This window comes from Carassius carassius, chromosome 44, assembly GCF_963082965.1.
Source record: "Carassius carassius chromosome 44, fCarCar2.1, whole genome shotgun sequence".
In the NCBI taxonomy this organism is placed as follows: Eukaryota; Metazoa; Chordata; class Actinopteri; order Cypriniformes; family Cyprinidae; genus Carassius; species Carassius carassius.
The window spans coordinates 21,479,739-21,504,561 of NC_081798.1; the positions used below are offsets into that span (position 1 = coordinate 21,479,739).

The 24,823-nt window shown below is 36.0% G+C and overlaps 1 protein-coding gene across 26 annotated transcripts in view; it reads left to right on the forward strand.

The window, feature by feature from the left end:
* LOC132126641 (adhesion G protein-coupled receptor L2-like) overlaps positions 1–24,823 on the forward strand; it is a 97,246-nt gene that overhangs the window by 33,911 nt on the left and 38,512 nt on the right. For all 26 annotated transcript variants that reach the window (XR_009427426.1, XM_059538035.1, XM_059538037.1 and 23 more), the window contains exons 3-5: positions 11,076–11,289; positions 17,718–17,827; positions 23,753–24,553. Coding sequence is in view for 25 of the 26 variants with exons in the window: in XM_059538035.1 (XP_059394018.1) it covers positions 11,076–11,289; positions 17,718–17,827; positions 23,753–24,553 (1,125 nt within the window). In the remaining variant the exon portion in view is untranslated. The remainder of the gene's footprint in view (positions 1–11,075; positions 11,290–17,717; positions 17,828–23,752; positions 24,554–24,823) is intronic.

A 24,823-nucleotide genomic window follows, 5' to 3' on the forward strand; every position in this document is an offset into this window, starting at 1 on the left:
TCTTGCTAATGAATACCCATAGCTTGTGAACTCAAAACCATACAGCACAAGTGTCATAAAGGCTTTTTTTATTCTAGGTTGTCCTTGCATTTTTAGTGTCCCCTCGAGGGTTTTCAGATATGAAGCAGGGTGTGAAAGCCAGACGCTGGCAGTGCAGTAGATGATTCGTCAATAGGCGGCTATAAAGGAAGAATTCATGACCTTGATGTGGCCCATTGTGCTTAATTAAGTGTAAAGGTTGATTTACATGTGTGAGTCAGTGTGGAGGTTGTTGGTCTCGCTTGTGCCACTTAACAGCACTGAAAAACACAAAGACCTCAGAAATATGTATAGTGGCTTCTTATCTAATGGCTGGACAGTCATTAAAATGTTTCAATAAGTAGCATTTTTCTGTCATTGTAAAGGCACAGATGTATTGTCAACAATTGTTGATGCCTATTTGAAGATTTTTACATGCTGGATAAATAGGTATACAGTACATAATGCAAAAGCTAATTTTTCATTATTAAAAATGCACTATTTTCCGTGGCTTTTTTTATTAAAATAAAAAGTGACTGAGATCAAGTGAATAATATTTGACTGGCCACTTCATCTTAACATATTTGCCCATACTGACCCGCTCCATGTAAAATAAAATGGCTTTTATGCTACTGATATAACTGGAATCTCATGTGAGCACTATTTATATCTTTATATATATAAAACGTTGTATAGTTAATAAATAAATAAGTAAATAAATAAATAAAAGTGCACATTTAATGTGTCATTGAAGTAATTTGCCTGAGGAAAAAAAAAAAGTTTAAAACGCGTATGCAAAGGTCTGTGTACCATGGAGTTATGTTGCTTTCAAATAGTTATTGAAAAAAATTATAATTATGTATATATATATATATATATATATATATATATATATATATATATATATATATATATATATATATATATATATATATATATATATATATTGTATTCATAATTTTATATCATTATTATTATTATTATTTACCTTTATAAATAAACATTAAAAACATGCTGATTTTTTTTTTTACAATTAATTAATATAAAGGACAAAAACAGCTTCACAACATTAACCATATGCTCAACAGTTGTCTGTGGAATAGATAAAAAAAAATAATAATAATAAATCGGTCTCAGCTTAATATGTAAAAAGTTGCAAATGAAGACAAGCTTGAAGCCAGTTTTACAAAGACTTCCCTAAACAATGCAAGAACCAGCAGGATATGTTTTATAGTCCTACCCAAAGCTAAATGACATAGTTTTTTTTATTTTATTTTATTTCTGTACAAGCATGTACCTATATCAAAGATCCTCCTGATAGCCCGCCTGCTGTTGCCATGGAAGAGAAGGATGCAGATGAATTGGGGCAAATGGTGGTGTTGAATACCAATGAGCCCAGGAGCCGATAGCTTACGAACATGTTTAACGCCTCTTTTTGGTAAACTACTGACACTGCCAGTTATTTTTTGTATTGTGTTTTTAATGGCCCAATGAGGCATCAAGACTACAGAAGTGGCCAGTCAGAGTGGCTGTGTTATGAAACAATGTACGCAATCTCATTATTTGGATTAATACCAGGCTTAAGTTTACACTGTAGACATATGCCTAGTTAATAAAGTTATAATGCTAAGATTTGGCCAAAGAATACCAAAGATGTTTACACGCACCCATGCCGAGGGTTGCATCCTTATCATAGCTTACCGAGCTTCAGTATTTTTTATTTTTTTTCTACACAGATCTCATTCAGCCTGAGAGCATCTCCCCTGTTGAGGATATTTGCATTGCCCTGTTGTTCTCCCTCTGGTGCGACCTGACTTCCAAAGACAACATGCCCTTATAAAGGATATTGCAGGATTATGGAAACCACTCTGTGGGAGGAAGAAACGTCTCCTCATTGGCGTCTTTGCCTTCCGTAGATTTTTCTAGTATTTGGCTAGCAGGGAGCAAGAAAGCAACAAAAAAATGCAGGTATCAAGCTGCGTCTCCAGTGGCTCCAAGCTGATTCAGAGTATTATGGGTCCCTTTCCTCTTTTAAAACTCTCCTGGTAAGCTACGTTGTCAACTGCAAGTGTGTAATAATACTAGTCGGCTATGAAACGTCAAGCTCATTTACAAACAGCTGTAGCCATTGACAGGACAAAACACAGTTCAAACTACATTAACAGGGTTTGGCAAGCATGAAGAGGTCAAGAATCCTTTCGGTTCTCTGCAGGACGGCATGCCGTGTCAAGCTTGAATAACCATATTAAAACTCTTTGCTGTTGGCCCCAGTGGCTTTTCCCGGAAGACTCGGAAAGCAGTTTAGATCTCACCTCAACCTTATTGCAAATACCAAAACCGCTGCATTCTATTATCATACACGAAAATGCACCGCATAAGGGACTCTTCCGTGGGCTGTTTTCTTGAGTCTGGTAATATTTCTTTATTAGGTGAAATGGTGACATGACTCATCTGTTTGTCATCTGGCTCCTTGGCGGTCAGTATGAGGCAGCTTACAGCAGGCCGATGATGGTGATCTTTATCACTCGTGCTCTGTTCATTACCCCTCTGCAGTGACACTCATATCCTGGCAGATGGTCACTTTCCGATTGATTTGCCACGTTGGGGAGATTAAAATATTATGGCTCTAAAGAGACCGGCCGCTGTCCTCGTCAAATTAGCATTTTTGCCTGGCTGTTGCGCACAGAATGGGTCAATGTCACCCCAAAGGTGATGACAGAATTAGAGCAGGATCATGGGAATTGGGCAGCAGAGATGCAGGAACTCCTGACTTACTGTAAAAGTGAAAGCTGATCCTGGTGTTTCCGGTAAGGGGACTGCTATCTGTGTTTACAGTGGGAGTAGCTAGCATATAAACACTTTTCTAAGTTCCCCACACCTCCATTTTATTTTATTATTATTATTTATTTATTTATTTATTTATTTATTTTACTTGGCTGCGGAGTGTGAAAAATTGACCAGTTTAAGAACACAAAGCTTCTAAAGCCTGGTTGCAAAAGCAGTTGTATTCAAATCCTGTTCCACCGGTGCTATAGCAGTGGGGTTACACTTTTATTTTGATGGTTCCTTCTGTTGACTATTATTATCTTTGCAACTACGCCAACTAACTCTCATTAACGTATAAGTAGACTCGGTTATGTTTCAGGTTAGATTTAGTATAATAAGTGAAAGTCGTGACATTTGCCAAGTATGGTAACCCATATTCGGAATTGGTACTCTGCATTTAACCCATCCAAGTGCACACACACACAGCAGTGAGAAGTGAACACACACCCGGAGCAGTGGGCAGCTATAGATCCAGCGCCCGGGGAGCAACTGGGGGACCATTGCCTTGCTCAAGGGCACTTCAGCCATGGATATTGAGGGTTGAAGAGAGCATTGTGCATTCACTCCCCTCTACCTACAACTCATGCCAGCACAGAGACTCAAACTGGCGACCTTCTGGTAACTAGTCCAGCTCTCTAACCATTAGGTCACAGCTGCCATACTTAGAAGATATTACTAATACTACTAATATTTTAATGACTGTTAGTTAGGGAGGGGCACATAGATACAGCAGTAGTTATACTGTATATATCGATTTTTACAAGCTACTTGTTTGGTATTGATGCTTTTGTGTACAGCCACACACACATGCACAGAGACACTCATTCACTTCACTTACTTAACATGGTCTGTCTGTAAGTGCATTTATTGTTTAGTTTTGTTTTTCCCATAAAAATCAACATTATTTTTTAAAAAGCACATACAATTTAAGCAATAGTATTGGTATCGGTATTTGTATCGTATCAGATTATAAAATGTTGGTATCGCCCATCCCCACTGGTAGTGACATGTAGTTACAAGGCTATTTATAGTCAACAAGATAAATAGTTTCCAGCAGTGGTTATAAACTAGTGTTGCCTTAAGATTTAGATTGGGATTTGGTGTTTTATACCAAGTGCTGATTCGGTACATTACCAGAAATGTTTATTGTATATAACAACTGTCTTAACTGTGCACAATTATATGGTTAGCGATTTTATTATTTACATTTTATTATTTCAGAGATTAATTACTAGTAAAGAATGGATACAGGAATTACACTTCAAACAGCATGTTTTGAATGCAGTGTAATAAGATTCAGTATCAAAACCTCTTTGCCCTAACATCGTAAATAATCTTGTGTAATTAAAAACACATGTATCGGTTTTCCGCAATTAATCTCGGCGGCACAAAAGCACCTTGTATGTATAAAAACATTTACATGGTAACAGAGCTCGACAAGGTTAAATGGGAGGTGTATTTGAGCCCTGATTAAAAGGCTCTCCCACCAGTTGCACCGAGCAGATCTGTGGAGTCATGTACAGCAGTGCAACTGATAAGGTTGGGCTCTGAAAGAACTCCATTGTGTGTCGACGTGGGGCCCGTTCGCTAGAGTTCAGAGTTGGCTACCTATCTACCTGAAAGGAATTGAAAAGCGACCCTTGTGGTGACTGACCAGAATGACTGATAAGCCTCAAGGGGAGATTATAGCGATTATGGCACTGCTGGAGAGGTTGCCATGGTGATGAAATCAAGCATTCTCTTTAATATATTATTTACTGCCTCCGTTCCTGACCCACGTCATTTAATCAGGAGAGAGCAGGAGACCCATTCACTTTTAAAAGCGCCGGTTCGTGCGCTGAAAGTTCGCACACCTCTGGCTGTTTTCCGTGCAGCATAATACAGATCTGAAAGAAAGGTACCAGGCATAAACTATACATGAAAACCGGCCCAACAGCCAGTTTGCGCATCGCCGCAGGAAAAGCAGAGGCGATCCATGGGCTAAAGCCAAAACCAACACTTTGGATCAATCAGAATTATTCTCTTAGGCACAAGGCGTACCAAAAAGCAAAAATGTTTCGTCATGTCCAGACTACTTTTAGATGAATCAAATACATTTTATGGCAATTCTGAGGTGAAGCGCTTCAAATAGTAAATGAATGAATACCTAATTGAAGTTTCATTTGAATGAGCAAACTCATAATTTTGGGAGTGAAATGGCTGACCCACCGTTCGATGGGCTCTGGTCACATTACACAGGGCTGAACACACAAAAGTCAAGTAGTTAGTGGCCATCACTAAAGCTTCTATAGAAGAAACTTTGAGTCCTTGTCATTGAGGTGCAAATGTCTTTCAAATGGACTTTGTCCTTCCTGCTGTCTGACCACGACTGCTCATTGACCCTGACCGGCTGAAACCAGAGCGGAAATTACACAAATGCTCAACTTTGAGACAAAAGAGACGATGGATCCTTGGCTTTATAGAGATAATAAAGGAAATTAAGCAAGAAATGAAAATCTGACTTCTAAATCTCTCTATGCAGCATAATATGGAAAACCTTTTCTTTTTTTTCTCCCCTTGAAAGAATTATAATCCGTTTACAAATGCTTTTGGGTGTACTAATCTAAATTACTTTCCTTTCTCCTGAGCAAAATGCCAAATTTGGTTTCTTTGGTGTTGTCACTGTGTTTTTCCCGCCCCTTAGTACAATGTCTCTTTATTTTCCAAGATTAAAAATGGATGATCTTTTTTGGTCATGGGCCTTAATATAATATTATCTTTAATAAAACTGTATTTTTACATTTTCTAAGAAAATATGGGAGTTGCTTGGCCATTCAAAACACACCGGCACAGTGGGTGGTTTTTTGTCGTTGTTGGTTTCTGGGTTGTCGCTGCCTGTTCTAGACAAAAAATCTTAAGTCTCATAACTTAGAAAATTTGAACAAGCTGTAAATATGTATTTATTTAGATTGAAACTCAATCTACTTGAAAAAAACTTGAAAAAAAAGATAGTAATTAAGGTGTAGAATAATTTAGCACTCACAATCCTCTTTAATTATCTAGCAGCGTTAAGTAAATTACAGAATTAAGTTTCTTTGTCATTGTAGCAGTTCTGCACCTTTTGTATTTTATTTGGAAAAAGGGTCACACTTTAGTTTAGGGACCAGTTCTCACTATCCACTGACTGTAAACTACAACTTTTAACACAAGTTAGTAAGGTTTGTTAGGTAGTTGTATAGTTTAGGTAGGATTAAGGGATATGAAATATGCTCATGCAGAAAAAACTTTTAATATGTGCTTTATAAATAATAAACAGGCAATATGGATTCTAGTTAATAGTAAGAATTGGTCTTTTGAGTACTAACATGATGTTTTCTCTAATGTAATAATTTATCCTGTAGTCATGGATATGTTAACTTACAATATTCATTTGAAGTGCATCATGAAGGACAGATTTATCTACTAGATTTGAATGATCGTTGACATTATCTGATGGTTTAATAGACTCAAGTTTGTTGAGGGCGTTTGTCTTTGCACGTCAGGTGTAATGTGTCCTACTGTATATTTGCCCCACAAAAAAAAAAAAAAAAAAATCTTTAAAACTGTTCATTAGTTAATCAAAGCAAATCAATGAAGTTTAGAGACAGACTGCAGCAATGAGAAATGAAAAAAAGAAGCTTTTGAAGGCGTTTGGTTAACAAGCACTTTTTTAAATGTTAAAATCCTGTTAAATTTTAAGGAAAAAATAACTGGCAGCTGTAGTTGCAAGAAATTCGCTGTAATATATATTTCATTAAGTGATATAATGTTAATGTTCCAGGCTACTTGAACTACTTCGATCTGCTTTGTAACATTTTACAGTATAGTGAAAAAAGCCCTCCGTACAGAAAGAAGTCTTTTCCTCTTAATTAGATTTGGAAGTCTGGCCCTTTTTCTCTCTCTGCTGTATAGATTTGACCGTGTCCTGAAATATCCGTCCATAACAGCGTGAGTCAGCAGTGACTCCAGGCCTAATCAATTGTCCTGCTTTTGAAAAGCTGTTTATGAAGCAGGCTCCAGCGGACTACATGATGCATCCACTGCGCTGGTGGGCGTTTCGGGGCTCTGGCAATGGGAATGCATTTTAATGTAATTCCCAGACACTGGAGAAGTATCGCGTGTTGTAAACTTGACATGCCAGGCCGCAGAAACACATCGAAGTTTCTCATTACTGTCCCGTCCACGCCCTCAACATACTCTGGTTTTCCTGGTGTTCTGGTAAAATGAAAGAATGGAGTGTGGTGGCCATGTGGCGGAACCGCAGCTGGGGAAAATGAAGAGTTTCAGCAGAGCCGATCGGATGAGGTGAAAAGGGGGCGGGTTTGGCTGTGCTATTCCTGTGTAGCTGGAGTCAGAAGGGAAAAGGGCCGAGTGAGATAATGCAGCCCGGTCTAACGGACACCGCCGCAGCCCGATTGATCCGTTCAAACACCGTTGTGACCTAGCAATCGAGTTGCATTAGAGTGCAGTGGAATGTAGGCCAGGGGAAAGAGGCCGTGAATTGAAATGTTTCAGCTAAAGGCTGAAAAGACCTGAGCAAATAAATCATGATAACGTTTAATCACATTATTCGTGTCAATTTACTTGAATGCTTCATGAGCTCTGTGAGCTCTGACTGCAGCCAATCCACGACTAGTACATTTTGAAAAGATGTATACATTCATAAGATGATTTGTAAAGTTTCCAAAAGATGTTTATTATGCTAAGCAAGGCTGCATTTATTTGATCAGAAAATAAAAGTATATAACAGTACAGTAAAACAGAAGTGCTGTGAATTATTAGGACAATTGAATAGAACCCTTTCCTATTTGTATAAGATTTAAAATGTAACGTATTCCTAATTCTGTGCTCGAAGAGTTTCTTATTATCAGTGTTGAAAACAGTTGTGCTGCTTAATTTTTTTTAAATAAATAAAATATAAATGCCATAGAACAGCTTTTATATATATGTTTTATAATAATTATAATAATAGTAATAAAAGCTATAATAATAACAACAATAAAAATGGATTGAAACTTTTTACTATACCTTTGATGCTTTTAATAGAAAAAAATAAAAATTATATATATATATATATATATATATATATATATATATATATATATATAGTAACAATGTAACAGTCATACTTTCAGTTTTCATTGCAGGATAGATAAATTAATTAATAATTTTGTTTTTAATTATCTTATAAAATTATAGCACTAGCAATATGACAACCAATATGTAAATAATAATAATAATTCAAATAACGCTGTTCTTTATCATTGTAATTTACACATGCCAACCGATGTAGTAACTAGATTTACTGGCGTTTTACAATGATTTTGAATGCAGTTCATCCATTCCTTGAGCATAATTGGAACTATCAGTTGGCATTTTATTGAGCTTTACCTCTCACTGGTGGTTTTACCGAGTCACAAACTGAATTGCATGTTGTTGAGCAGCGCACACTATAAAATGACATATCTGAGGCGACAACACCTGTCATCAGTCAAAACATGCTGCTGTGTTGCCTTTCTAATGGTCACAAGGAATGACTACAGATTTGAAAAAAAAAAAAAAAAAAATCTGCGATAAATCTTGGTTCAACAACCCAAGATTTGATTTCCACTGAATGGACTTTTTAAAGTCATTTGAATCCATTTTGCTGTCAGTGTCTTTGAGAACATCTCAGCATGTCAAACTCAGGGGGAAATGCTGTGGATAAAACGCACAGTGACTGCGTTCTGCCTGAATAATTACAGGAGAAGCTTCTCAGCAGACAGATTATTTTCCTCTTCATTTGAAAACATGACTGAGAAAAAAAAAATGCAGAGCCACGATGTAGACTTTATAATTCCACTTACTTGAATAAATCAATCGTACAGATTGATTTTAGATGGATTTCTACTTAATGTGGCCAAAGTTATACGCACTGCTGGAGGAAATATAGATTAAAGAGCAGTCTTTCTCTCAGGTTATGAATCTTTGTAATAAAAAATAGTATTTTAAACAAGACACATTTTAAACCCATTTACAGTCTGATGCAGCAAGCAAATAAAAAATGAAGCCTCAAGTATTAAAGTTGACTTGTAGTGTAAGATATTTTGCTTGGCTGTGATTCACATGCACAAATGGGATTTGGTGAGGGTTTGCTTTTTAAATACACCTTCTGGGCAGATGGATAGATGTAATTTTTAGTCATAGCACATAATTGATTATTTTTCTTGTACTTATTTTCTGGTGCATCCGTGCTGCATTTTGCATGTGAGATTAATTTCTAAATATAGAGATATATTTAAGGTCAAGGCTTGTGATTGGCTGAATGTGTTTTATTTGTGTTTGACATTAGCGTGATGAGGGAAATGCCCTTTACATGCTGCTCTGAGCTCAGTACTAGATTTCACTCTCTGAGCAGACATTTGACACTCTTCACATTAGCAGAACACGGCACATGTATCGACTGATTGATTTTATTTATTTATTTATTTATCTTTTTATCTCTCTTGTTGTCTGGCCTTTCTCACCCTTCCATGAAATGGAGAGAAATACTTTTGTCAGTACTTTATTTATTTTTTGTGCTTTTTAACTTTATTTACTTTTTTATTTACTTACTTACATTCTTACTTACTTTGTGGCATTATTTTCCCAATTTTTTCATCCAAATCCTCATTACTAAAGACTTGAATAAAGACTTAAGCCTCGTACACACAGGGACGATTATCGCATGGGCTTATCGCAACGTTTTTAGGCTCATCTTTTGTGTTCATACCAAAGTGATATTTGTTGGCGATGAGCCGAGTGAACGTGCAAATTCACTCCCTGACATTAGATGGCGCTTAATGAAATATAGAAATACCCCAGTACATGAATCCTATTCAATCTGCAATTCCTTTCCATAAAAACTAAATTTTTGTAGTCGCTGTCACGTTTGTCATGAAGCCCTTTGTGTTCAGACACCAATGAGACCAGCAGCTCTACATTCATCCCGCCTCGATGCTTCTTCTTGGTCTACAGTTTTTAAAACGGCACATCAAACCAAAAAAAAACAAGCCTGAGGCGTAAAAAAAATATATATATATATGCTATTACGCTATTATTTTGCATGTGGGTGTGCACACTCACATTGGCGCCCTTTGATTAGTCACGAGGTGTTAAATGTTGGCAATAGTTGTGCATGATATTCGTACCGATGTGAACAACCCTTTAATATATCTAGACAAATGCTACCATGATATCAACCTGTCCTCCAACCAATACGCTCGTATAGGTCATTTGTCCAAATCCCTGAAATACGACCCATCAGAGCGTATACTACAATTGCGCCCCTATCGGCAAAAGGTCGTTTTCATATGAATGTTTTGTACTCTTTTATTTGCACTCTGATTTGTGTTTCGTGTAGCTCAGCTGGTAGATTATTGCGTTATACCTTGATATGCAATCATGCTATCATGGGTTCGATCCCAGAGAACAGATGTGCACATAAAATGTATATGCTCAATAAATCATAATTTAGCATGATTTCTGTGAGGGTTAGGTTTAGGGGTGGGGTTAGGTGTGGACATTCGAACGAATAAGCCACCTATTAAATTTGTGGGAAATACTGTGAGATTGGTGTAAAGTCCACACATTGCGTTTAAATAAACGTGCGTTTTGATTGGTAATGACGTTATACGTCATTTCATGACGACAGACGCAACGCTTTACTGTCATTATTTTTATGGCCGCTAGAGGCCGCTTAACTTTAAAACGTATATATAGGTCGTAATAAGGTGCTTGCACAAACAACCTATATGGTCGTTATTTGTTGGAGGACAGGCTCCATGATATATAAATGCATCACAATTTAAACCTGCAGTCCATAACTTTTGGTGCTCTAGTGGTTAATAAACAGAACTGTGTGCATGTTGAGGAAGAATATTACGGACTGCAGCTTTAAATTATTTATATAAATATGGTATTGTAAAAAAAAAAACTAATAAAAAAATCAATCAACAAATAACTAACTAAATAAATATTTATTGTTTTTTTTTTTTAAAAAAACAATGTTCTTTCAAACAGGCACCACTGCTTATTTCTTTTTTTTGATTCTGGGCTGAAACACTGTTTGCTGTCGGTTTGACAGCCTTTAAAATAACTTGACTTGGACTTCTTTGTCTTGATATTTGACATGTCATGACACTAGATTTGTGAAGTGTATTTTTTGGAGTCTAAAGTCTCTCTCTGTCTTCCAGGGTTTAGCCGGGCAGCCATGCCGTTTGGTCTGGTGAGGCGGGAGCTGTCTTGCGAGGGTTACCCCATTGACCTCCGCTGTCCAGGAAGTGATGTCATCATGATCGAGAGTGCCAATTACGGCCGGACAGATGACAAGATCTGCGATGCTGACCCCTTTCAAATGGAGAACATCAACTGTTATCTGCCCGATGCATTCAAGATCATGTCTCAAAGGCAGGTTCTTCCATGCCAAGATCTGTCCTCCTTTTCTAAAACGCGTCTTCTCTCTCATTTGCCCGTCTTTGATAACACAGTGCATGAATACGAGCATCTTCAGCGGCATACATGAAGAATATTTCCCTCCACGATCTCAACAACCAAACCAAACAGATCTCAATGTGCTCACATCCGATCTTCTTTTGAGATTTGACAGTGTGGTACATCTGGAGGCTTGTGCTAAAAACAGGAAGTGATGCGTGAGCCGGGCTTTGATATGTATTGCCGCAGGAGTGGCGTACAGTTCCGCTCGGCCTATTATAAGAATGTCATGATTCGTGGGGAAATAGGTTTGAAAATGTGGCATCTCAATTAGTCCTTTCAGCTGCAGGCAATTAGGCGTCTCAAGTGGGTGCTGATCTGCACAGGAACTCTATGCAGGGATTTGCCTCTGCAGGTCTGCAGAAGTCCAGATGTGAAATTGCATTGTTGTGCACTTTTCATCTTATTATTTTTATGGTCAAATATTTAATCACCAGCGGCCTCGCAATCTTCGATTGTGAAAAAAAGATTACTACACTTAATTATAGAAGCTTTCACTCATCGCTACTTCATTTCTTTGCAAAAAGAAACTTTCATACTTTTTTTTAATTATTGATTCATATCGAGCAACCAGAGGCACTTTCTGATTTTTTTCTGTGCTGGTCTTCTCTTGGTCGTTAATATTAGACAACTTCATTATTGTTGAAAGGGTTCGGAGAGAAACCAGTTGAGAAAATAAATAAATGGCAAAAAATAAATAAAAAATAAATAAATATTTGCAACAGAGAGGTGAAAACAGTGTAGTAAACTGCACTAATGCAAAAAAACATGATGACATTTTATTCTTTATTTTTATTTTTTTATGGCTTAATATAATATTATTAGAATATAAAATGTCTGATGAAAAAAAAATTACACAGCCATTTCCATTCAAAAGTTTGGAGTTTTTTTTGTTGTTGTTTTTTTAATTCAATTCAATTCAAGTTTATTTGTATAGCGCTTTTTACAATACAAATCGTTACAAAGCAACTTTACAGAAAATTATGTTTCTACAATATTTAGTAGTAGCTAGTAATTTGTGCACGTTTGACAGGATTTTAGAAAAAATAAAAAAAAATAATAATAATACAAGACGTAGTCAGCTAGACGATGAACTATCAATATTATTAATTAATAGTTATTATATGATGCAGTCACACATGTAGCAATAATTGTTAGTTCTGTTTGTTGATTCAAGGTTAGCATCATCTCTTCTCAGGTGTTCTGGATCCAGACTGGAGCTTGTGTAAATCCTAGTTACCACGGGATGTAAATCCCGTGGCAAAACATAGAAACAAAATAGAGACATCATTAGCATAGCTGCTGATTCAACAAAGTAAAATTAGTTTAACCCAAGCTAATGAATTTTTTAGTTTTTTACATTTTATTTATGTATTATTTTAAATAAATTAATACTTTTTATTTATCAAATGATGTAAGTATACAGTAATGATATTTCACAATATTACTGGCTTCACAGAAATGCCATTTTGGTGTGCACAAGAGATAGTTTTTCCAAAAACAATCTTAAACAAAAATAATCTTTCTTACTTTCGCTTGCTCATTCATTCATTCATTCATTCATTCATTCATTCATCAGTCAATCATTTAGTTAATTACATTGCAATTCAAACCATGAATTATGTTTCGTTTCACAATAAAATCCCCGGCAACTGAGTCATTTTATTGATTGAATGATTAATTGATTGATCACAAGACAAATTTGATTTGCATTCATGAGTATGTAAGAAACAGGAATTCACTAGGAAGACGGGGGAATAGAATAGACGAAAGAAAGAAAGAAAGAAAGAAAGAAAGAAAACCTGCATCATCTGCATTAGAACCACGGCTTACCAAGTGAGGAATATGTGTCCTGCGTTACAGCTCTGATTATTTAAATTATGAATACTTCTGTGATTGAAATATTATGCCTGTTTTTGCCTTAGTCCCTTAGCAACTCATCTGAAACAAAACTTTCTTTGCGGAAACTCTCCTGCTCCTATCGTCCTTGCTCTGCTAAGTACCCTGCATTGGGGAACACGAGGGAACGGCTGCAGCGCTGTACGGTGGAAATGTGTTCTGTATTCACACCATTAATATCCGTGACAGAGGCGTCCGCATGGCTCTCAGAAGACCAGCGTTCGCACACAGCCGTGTACAGCACTCCCACTGTACATATGGTATTAGTGAATACTTCAAGCATCGCAGATTAAGCTTTCATAAGTCACCGTAAATACAAGCTTCAGGAAACAACAGCTACACCTGTTTAAGGATTCAGAGCATTGGGAATTCCGCTGGCCTGGTAATAAAGTCTTAAATAATGCCCATGATTCCTGATTTAATTAGTTATGTGAGGATTGGGCTGCTTGATGCTACGGATAAGAGGAAGTGAGGTTTCATTCAGATCAGACATTAGAAATCCTGAAACATTTTGATTAAAAGTACTGCAAGCGATTTCTGATTTCATTTGTCACTTGTCGGATTCGGTTTGTTGTGTTTTGGTTTGGATGAATGATCATCTACAGTACATCTGTTTGAACCGAAGATCCAGATAAGGCATGCTGGTCTTTATTTTTATTTATTTTATTTTTTTGTGATATAAGTAAATGAGTACCTCATCTGTCATAACACGGCGTACGTTCAGAAAATAGATAGGTTTAATATACATCAATTTGTTTCATATTCAGAAAATGAAGCAGTTACGTTCTTTCAGGCTTCATAAATTTTTTTTCCTTTTCTTTTACTTTGATGTCTGTTACTGTGATAAATACAAAATGTATTGTGCACCATCTTAGAAGGGCTTTAGAATATATGATGTACAATATAATTTACATTATGTTTTTATAGATCAATATATATATATATATATATATATATATATATATATATATATATATATATGAGACAGAGATAGAGATTGTCTTTCCTGTGGGCATTTTTCTAGTCCAGATTTCCTGACTGAAACACTTCCTTCAACTTACCACACTATTGTTTTTCTTTTTTAATGAGTGAAACTTTGACTGTAAATGTTGTGATATCTTGGAAGCGTTGCTTTGGTGAGTGTTTGGAGTTTAGGAGGGAGAGATCTGTCTAATGAGGGGCGTCCTGTGAAAGCGCCTGACGTGTGACTGTGGTGTTCAGAGAAAACACCAACTGTCAGCTAACAGGAACATCATGAGAATTTAGCATACAGTACTGTATTTGGACAGTTTATCCACATATTCAAGTGTAAAGAAGAAAAATAGCAAAAAGATGCCTTACAATCACAAAAAAATATGATTAAGTATATTATTATTATTATTATTATTATTATTATTATTTTATATGCACTACCAGTTTTTTTTTCTTGAACTGTAATATTTATAAAGAATTCTAGTATGCTCACCAAGCCTGCATTTATTTGATCCAACATGCAGACAAAGCAGTAATATTGTGAAATATTTGTACTATTTAAAATATTTGCTTTCTGTTTGAATATAATTTATTCCTGTAATCAAATCTAAATTGTCAGCATCATTACTCTAATCTTCTGTATTATTATTATTATTATTATTATTATTATTAAATTAAAACATCGGAGTACTTTTTCAGTATTATTTGACGAATAGAAGAATCAAAATATCAGCATTTATCTGAAATAATAATAATAATAATAATAATAATAATAATAATAATAATAATAATAATAATAATACTAAAAGCTTTTCTAACATTAGACACTATACCATTCAAACATTTAAAGTCTATATAATTTTTTTTTTAATAATTTTTTATTTATTTATTTTTGGTGGGTGGAGGGGAGGAATTATAATCATAATAATAATAATAATAATAATAATAATAATAATACATTTATTTATCAAGGATGCTTTAAATTGATCAAAAGTGATGATAAACAAAAAATATTACAAAAGAATCAATTTCAGATAAATGCTGTTCTTCTTAACTTTCTGTTCATCAAAGAAATCTGGGGGGAAAAATCTACTTAGCTGTTTTCAACATAATAATAATAATAATGATAATAATAATAATAATAATAAACAGCAAATTTAGAATAATATACTTATTTCTGAAGGATCATGTGACTGGAGTAATGATGCAAAAAAATCGGCTTTGAAATCACCGGTATAAATTACTTAAAAAAAATTAAATAAAAATAGAAAACAAATATTGAAAATAAAATCTATTTCAAAATTTAAGTAATGAGGTTAGTAGTGTGTGTATAAATAACAATAAAACTTTATTAGCCTTGTTATGGCATTATTTTGATTCCAGAAGTTATTATTTAATGTTTTCCCTTTTTTAAGATAATTTGTGATCATAATTTATTCATACAGTACATTATGCAAATGAGCAGCACATTGCGACTGAATGAAATATGAATGGGAACGGTCTCCCTGCAATACAACTACAAATAACCAAACAACCAGTCACCACATTATGGCTCCAGCTTTGGCCGTGTGTTATAATTTTAGATCCATAACTCATTTATATGGGTAAACATGCTGATATTCTCATCTGTTACCACATATGAGCGCTCGTTAATAAAGAAACTCCCATATGAGGGACGTGTTTTTCAGCAAAGCTCGTGTCTATGTATAAATTCTGATCTTCAAACATGACCGGTGGGAATTCACAGCTGTGGACGGAGCAGCACTCTGTTCCATGTGCTTCGCTGCTTTTATGAGAGAGAGAGAGAGAAAAGTCTCCACTTGTTTATTAGCAAATAGAACATAAGACAAATTAATTGTCAGAGTCACATGCTGAGGTAAAGAGAAATTGCTGCAGGAAGAGATGCTGCCCCAAGGCCAGGTCAGAAAAACACCAGCAGGCTAATTCACCCCCCACGCTGCGCTGACAGTAAAACATGTTCTTTATCCCCAAACAAAGACCTGTGTTTCCACATTCTGTTCCTCTAAGTTAGGACAATCTTCCTGCATTTTCCTTAACAACTGTGAGATTACACCGCATGTGTCTTTCATGTTTCAAATCCACAATAATATTCTGGTCTGTAGATTTGACAAACACCACCAGGTTCTTTAGTGGTTCTTTTCTGTCAATAACCTTGTTTTTTTCTCTCTAAACACCCCCAAAGGACCAAACGAAAGAAATGGTTCTTTGAGAACTGAGACATAATTTGTGTTTTGTGTTTTAGGTTTTCGTTTTGTTTTGTTTTTGAAAGACGTCGCTTATCATTAAATGCCAAGGCTTAATTATGCATATTATAAACAACAACAACAACAACAACAACGAAAAACAGCAGTAAAATTACAATTTAAGATTATTTTTTTTTTTTTATGCAAATTGCAAAGCATAATTTTCAGCAGTCACTAACCAATAAAGACTTGTACAATTTTACTAAAGAATGAATAGCTTTGCCATCATAAGAATAAATTAAAATGTAAAATATATTCAAACAAAAAGCTGTTGTTTTCAATTCTAATAATATTCACAATATTGCTGTTTTCATCTGTATTTGTCATCAAATAAATTAAGCATAAGCTATTTATTATTATTTATTTTTTTTAAACATTGGACATCAACAGTATTTTTATTTTACATTGATGTTTTTTTACAGAACTACAGGTGTTTGTGGAATTTAGCAGAATTTAGACGCAGACCTCAGGAACGATGTGACGCAGATTGATGGACAATACTACCACTACTTTCCCAACATCTCGCTGTACACTGTGTCTGTAAGCCATGAGATCATTTCTGCACTTTATCTTTTATTGATGTGCTTAATTTTAGTTCCTAGAACCCACATAAACCACCTTCTGCATGACTTCCTGTTAAACAGGCAGTGGAGGGATGGTTAGTTCATTCCGAGTGAAATGGCATATAGGGAAAATGAATCCATCATAGGTACAATCAGCCTGACCTCAGGGGGGATTCATACAGATGTATAACTCATGTGCTGGCAGGTATGAACACTCAGAGATGAGGCTGTTTATCTTTGTCGTTGGGTTGAAAAGGGCCACTTTGGCATCTATCCGCTCCGCTAATTCTTGCCGTCTTTTATCTGGTTCCTGCTCTGGGCCACCATCCGTCCGTCCATCAGCGTTGTGCACACTCGCTCTCGCATGGAAGCTGCTGCCCTTCACAGCTAAAGCAATGTTCAGGGTTCATACAGGCATTTTTTAAATAACTGAAAATAATTTTGTAAAAATAAATAAATAAATAAATAAATAAGTAATGCAGAGGGGCAGAGATTCAAAATGATTTTTCACTGTAATGTACAGTATGTTTCCATTGTATCAAGCTCAAATTCTACATCCAGAGCATTCCTTTAAACTCTGGTGTGAATAGTTTCCTTTTATATTTCACTCATTTGATTTCTTTTATCTTGCTCTCGCTCCGTCCAGGTGTAACAACAGAACGCAGTGCATCGTCATCACTGGACCAGATGTTTTTCCTGACCCCTGCCCAGGAACATATAAGTACCTTGAAGTCCAGTATGAATGTGTTCCCTACAGTAAGTACAAACCGTCTTTTTAATATATATATATATATATATATATATATATATATATATATATATATAAATAAATAAATAATGTTACACCTTTATGAGTGTGCCTCATTTCTCCAGGATCCAGTTTTTATCCTTGATAATACAGTGTTTATAAAACATGTACAATAGGATTTTTTCAGGTTTCATTTTATAGCATTGACAATGGATCTAATTTAGCTTTTTTTGAAACTGATCAACATAAAAGTTTAAATGTCAAAAATTAAATAAAAAAAGCCTTAACAAATGACACACCTAAACCATCTCTGGCACGGCCAATTCATTTTTTCAAGGTGAGCGCTAAATAGATCACTTGTGAGTAGTTAAGTGGTTTCAGTTGATTGTAGAATAAATACAGCTCTATCTGCAAGGTCCAACTTCTAGTGAGTCATTACTGCAGAAAATTGCAGACTCCAAGCAGTGAAAGTGAATTGTAATTGAAAAGCAAGTCATTGAATATCCCTTGGTGTACAGTTAAATCAACAATTAAGAAATGGAAAGAGTATGGCACAGCTGTAAATCTATCTAGGCTGTCCTCAAAAACCGAGTGACCGTGCAAGACTGGCGAGAAAGACCACCAAGAGACCAATGATTTACAGGCTTCCCTGGCTGAGACTGGAGACTGTGCATACAACAACAACTGTTGCCTGGATGCTTCTCTAGGTTTATGAGAGAGAGCCAAAGATAAAGCTACTGTTGTTTAAAAATAAATAAAATAAAATAAATCATCTTGCCTGCAGTTTGCAAGAAGGCATGTGAGAGATTCTCAAACCAGGTGCAAGAAGTTTATATGGTGTGATGAGACCAGGATTACTCAATTTGTACACTTACATGAAGGAGTGAACATCTAGTTAAAATAAATACAATACATTTTGACCACAGTGAAAATTAAATTAAATTAAATTAAATTAAATTAAATTAAATTAAATTAAATTTTTTTTTTTTAATTTTACTAAGAAAAAGATCATATGACAATAAAAAATTTAACTAAAAAAAAAATATTAATAATAAAAACACCAACAAATACTTTTATAGGCACTGTATTATCAATATCAGTGTTTGCAAGACAGCATTATATAATATTCTGCAGTTTGTGAAAGTGAAGGCAGTGACAATATGTGCACGATGAATTGTGATTAGTCTTCTTTCTTGAATTTATTCACCTACTGAATTCTGATTGGTCTTTTCTTTCTTGCTATTAAACATATATAGCTGTTTTTGAGAAAATAAGATGAGTACTAAGAAAACAGCGAAGCGTCTTTGATGCAGCATTGCATTTAGTAAATCTAAGCTTAAAACGTAAAACACTATTCGTTTGCTGCCTTGCAAGCAGTGCTATTTCCTCGAGGAAAGAAATTGTTATTCATGTTTATTTTTATTATTATTATTATTGTTTTTTACGATGTAATGCTTTATTCTAATGATGCACAGTTTTTAGTGTTTGATTTGTATCCTGAAACCTTGTGCAAGTGTGATTGTAGCGCACAGAGCTGGGTACAAAAATGCTTTTTGCTGCCTTTAAATGTTGACGTTGTTTCATAAAAACTCAAATGTAAGCGGTTAAATGTAAACATTTCCATGTGCCTTTTTTCCCTGTGAAAACATACTTTTTAGCAGTCTTTCATCTATCAGGAACATTACAGTGATGCACAATACATGAAAGCAAAGCAGCATTCTCTGACATCCAGTTTCTGCACATGTAATCGCTCTGAGACAGACCAGCATGATTTCTTTGGCCTTAAAAAAAGATTTAGCCAAGCAAAGATATGCCAGCGTTATGCCAACTAATAAACAGACCAAAGATGTTTTTCGTTAGTGCTTGATCATTGTGTTTGCTCGTAAGAAACCGCAGCTGTACGACTGTCAGAAAAGACAAATGACTGCACATGGATCTAACATGAACAAACTCCAAACAAACGCCTCACTTCTATTCTCAGATTTCCCATTACATTAAGAGTATGGATTGTTTTGCTCCATTAAACAATTAGATAGTAATATTATTCTCTGATTGAATTGTCTCGTCTTCTCAGAGAATGTTTCCAGAGACTTCACATACCAGACGGGGTCCTCTGCCGCACATTTCCCACCACCATCCCAAAATAACAGAGGCCCGCTGGATTTTAGTGCATTAGTTTAATCTACGTCCGTATCTATGGGTTATTGGAGTCAAATCCCACACAAAATGTTAAAAGCTGTTGTTTTATGTACTATCATGTTTTTCAGCTTTTCTCCAGGATTGTTCACATTTCTTTTCTGATGTTAGCATCTTTACAGAAAAGGTTTTTTTTTTTCTTACGTTTCTGCATTACCTCCTCTAGGCGTTTCCAGGCGGTCCGTAACAGTTGTATTTACTAATCACAGTTTGACTCCCTAGGATGCCACAGCCCTCATGTCACCCTCAGGCTGCTTAATGTTGGTTTTTGACTGGAAGTGTTTTTCTTATTTGGTTTTGTTTGGTTGCAACAGTGGAATGTTCATGATGTTCTTTAGCCGACGGTATCTCAGAGAACAGGATTTGTCCTGGTATTAAGTGTACTGCATACTCTGAGATCTGTCCAGATTGTTTTGGCTTACTAAACTAGAAATGATTTGTCCTGTGAATGGATGTCACCATATTTTCAGTAGTTTAACCTAACTCATTAGTAACCTGGAACTATGTGGATTAACCTCTCTCTCTCTCTCTCTCTATCTATTTTCCTTTGGTTTAATTATTATAACAACAACCTAAAATTCTGTTTATGGGTACAAACTAATGAAACACTGCATTATCTCCAGGTGAATTCTATAAACATGTCCAGAATCTACGTTCAACCCAAATTCAAATAAACACTAAATTATAAAATATAATTTCCATAAAGAAACTGAAACCAATTTTATGGACCATTAAGGTTTTTTGAATTATAATATTATTTTCAGGACAATTAGGCACATTTCCCCGCCAAAATTATTATTACTGTAATGCATCCAGAAAGGAGTTTTTTTTTTTTTTTCATTATTATTCTCTAAGGTGAATCTTATTAGACTGTCATTACTGGGATGCAAATATCATAGTATTTCTTTATTAAATCAGCATAAAGTTATCACAAAAATACTATCATGACTATTATATATTTTTTCGGCATTATGGGCAAGTAAACTTACTTAATCTAAAATAAATAGTATACATTTAAATAAAAATGGTAATGGTCCTACAAACAAATATAAATTATTTTTTGCAAATTCTATTTCATTATTTCTTCTCATTTTCCTTGTTCTGGACAGGTTTTGTGAAATTCATTCATACATGAATGCTAAGCAGAGCACCTGCAGAAAATGGTGACTTCCATAAAAAAGAAAACAGTGATGGACACAGAGAATGGACACCATTAGTAGATTGATCATAATAATACAAAACGGAAATCTGAGAAATGTAGCTTTAGATTGTAGGAAGTGTTCATGTTTTGGATTATTTAAGATTGAGATAAATCTCCTGAAGACTGTCAAGATTCTTCTGTTTATATGTCTGTCTGGATTTCGGTTTGTCTGCCTGTCTATGTATCGCTCTTTATCTTTATCTGGTGCTATGTAAGGATTTGGAAGGACAGCGTATTGGCCTGTAGTCCAAAGCTATGATGGTAAGAATTTCTCGAGAAGCAAGACTTAAAAATAGTGCCTTAATAGCAAAATATCCTTATTGACTAGTAAAAGTTAAGCTGTTTGGAAATTGCATGCACAAACAAAAAGTTATATTCATCATATACACTATTTACTCAGAATTCACATTAATAATAAAAATAATAATAACCATGAACAAGATTGTCAGTATATTTTTGAAGTGAAACTGGACTGTTACTCAGTGAAACAGGCACAAAAACATAACAGATAACAAAAACTATACTTGCAAATTACAGATGAAAGATTCATTGTTTGCTCATTGATATGTCATTCCAAATGTTTCCAATCCCATATTAATGTGGGAAAATTTAATTTTAAAGAATATTCTGGCCACCCATTTCAGTATAATTATGGTGAAAGACGTAAACTCTGATATGACAAATGTTCACCATAAATAGTATTAAAGTAGTATATCAAGTCTTTTGATAGATTTTTGTGAGAACCAGACTGAAATATTAACATACAGCATTATTTTAATTGCATGAAAAACCATGATATTATTCAAAAGTATGTTTCACAAAAGAAAGCCAATCAGGTACATTTGGAATGACACGAGGTTGAGTAAATGGCTCTTTTTCATCAGGAAATCTTAAAGTATATCTTAAAGTATATAAAGTATCTTCCACTGCCACACTGATCTGGACTAAAAGAAAAATGAAAACACATCACCTTAAAACGTGAGAATACATTGTACAAACTTTACGTGTTGGAAATTTAAACTGCCATAACGGACTGTTCAAGTGTTCATATAAAGCTTAGAAGGGCTGACAAGAACTCTGTGCTTGGAGAGGAAGTCGAGGGACAGCTTTATTTTTCTGGTTTTGAGATTCCCTCCAGCACAACTTACCATCTGTCCACCTGGAATTCAGATTTCCCCACTCGTTGTCCCTGAGTTCTTATGAAAATCTATACGCCACTATCTAGAATTCAGCCCGTGTATTTCCCCGCAGCTTTCCCTCGACAAGAGCAGATTGATTTGTCTTCAATGCCACATACGCTGTCCTTTTGTACTGTGACAGAACCCCCTTTAACCTAGCTCTCTTTTATGTGTTGAAGGTGTCTAACTGCGCTCTCTTCCTCCTCTGACAGCTGTAGCTCTGTGCATAATGCCCGTAACCTCATGACATGTTAACTGCATGTGATCATGGACATGATGGTTAATTCATTTTAATCTCTTTTTCCCCCTGCACTCCTTTCATTCTCTCTTCCAACGCTTAAAATAGAAGTGGAGCAAAAAGGTAAATCACTGACACAATCAGCTCCTTGTTTTTCTTTCTTGAATATATATATATATATATATATTTTTGTTTTTTTGTGGTTGTAAAACCTTCCTGTGCCCACTCTTGCTGTTCCGATAGCAGGCAGTAGCAGAAAGGGTCTTGTATTTTAGTAAAGGTCAGTGCACGAGCGGCAATTGGAGGGCAGCTTTAAAAGAAATTATAAAGCACAAGTTAAATGTTAGCAGTAATGCTGAAGGTACAAATGCCCCATTTCCCCCTTCTCTCTTTTATTGCCTGTTCGAACCCCAGCCCCACTCCACACTCCCAGCATGCTTTGGTAAGAGGGTTACTATAGACTTACACTACCTCTACTGTTTCTGGCTTTCCCTTCTTCTAATTTTCTGTCTTTCCCTCTGACTCTGATTCTCTCTCTCTATCTCTTTACATTTCTCTCGCACTCACTTCACCCTTTCTACATGTTTGACTATCATGTTTTTTTAAGAAGAAAATAAATGCTATATGCTGTAAAATGATTGCAACATTAGGCCCGTAGGAAAGACGTAAAAACTGGAAAAACTTGGCTCAGGACACAGACTGCCTGTATGCTGCTCTTCTCTTCAAGCCTTATTTAGTTGTCTGCTTTTATTTGCAGGGCAGATTTGTCGTATGCCTTCCTTTTTTCCTTTTGTGTTTGGTTGTGGTTTGATTTTTCCATCACTCCCCTTCAGTATGTCCAAGCAGCAGTGAGCTGAAACTGTTTGCTTACGGACACATAAAAACTGTTTTTGCTTCCGTTTTAAGCTTCAATAACCTTCAGATGCAGATTCTTCGCACCTTATACTGCTTGTGAATGTGGGTAGCTGTTAGACTTCTTAGTGTGTGTTTCTGTCTTCACTGACTACCCAGTTATCAGAGTGATGTAGAGTCAGACGGCACTTTGCCCTCTGCTTTCAACTAGCGTGAGCTGCGTGCGCTTACTTTTGACTGTTCTCTGCTCTGTTCTTCTCATCACTAGTTTTTGTTTGTCCCGGAACTCTGAAAGCGGTTGGAGATCCGTCGTTTCTGTACGAGGCGGAGCAACAAGCGGGGTCGTGGTGCAAAGACCCTCTCCAGGCAGGAGACAAGGTTTATTTTATGCCCTGGACCCCTTACAGAACAGACACACTCATTGAGTACAACTCGCTTGACGACTTTCAAAACTCCCGACAGACCACAACGTACAAACTCCCCCATCGGGTCGATGGCACGGGATTTGTGGTATACGATGGCGCAGTGTTTTTTAACAAGGAAAGGACACGTAATATTGTCAAATTTGACCTTCGGACCAGAATTAAAAGTGGGGAGGCAATTATAAATAATGCCAATTATCATGACACCTCACCATACAAGTGGGGTGGGAAAACAGACATTGACTTGGCAGTTGACGAAAATGGCCTTTGGGTGATCTATGCCACCGAGCAGAACAACGGTATGATGGTGATCAGTCAGCTCAACCCGTATACCCTTCGCTTCGAGGCCACCTGGGAGACCACCTACGACAAGCGATCGGCCTCCAATGCTTTCATGATCTGTGGGGTTCTGTATGTGGTCCGATCCACATACGAAGACAACGAGAGTGAAGTCAGTAAAAGCCTCATCGACTACATGTACAACACCAAACTGAACCGAGGTGAATACATCGACATCCACTTCCCCAACCAGTACCAGTACATCGCCGCTGTGGAATACAACCCGCGAGACAACCAGCTGTACGTGTGGAATAATTTCTACATCCTGCGGTACAATCTGGTGTTTGGTCCACCTGATCCAGCTCACGGTAAGCTTCATCTACAATCCCAAGTCTAGCTGCAAACACACACACAGAGTCCCTCTGGATATCTGTTTAAGTGGTCGCGAGATTTCAGCCACTGAGTTGGTATTCCTCTGGCTCCCGAGTCTGTGTGTCAAATGTCATGGATGACTGATTTTTAATTTCAGATTTAATATGTGCTTGATGTATTCCGGAAACCTTTCTCGAGTGCAAGCAACATCTTAGAGTGGAGTGGTGGGTCTCAGCAGTAAACAACATCATAGGCGTTGTTAGCAT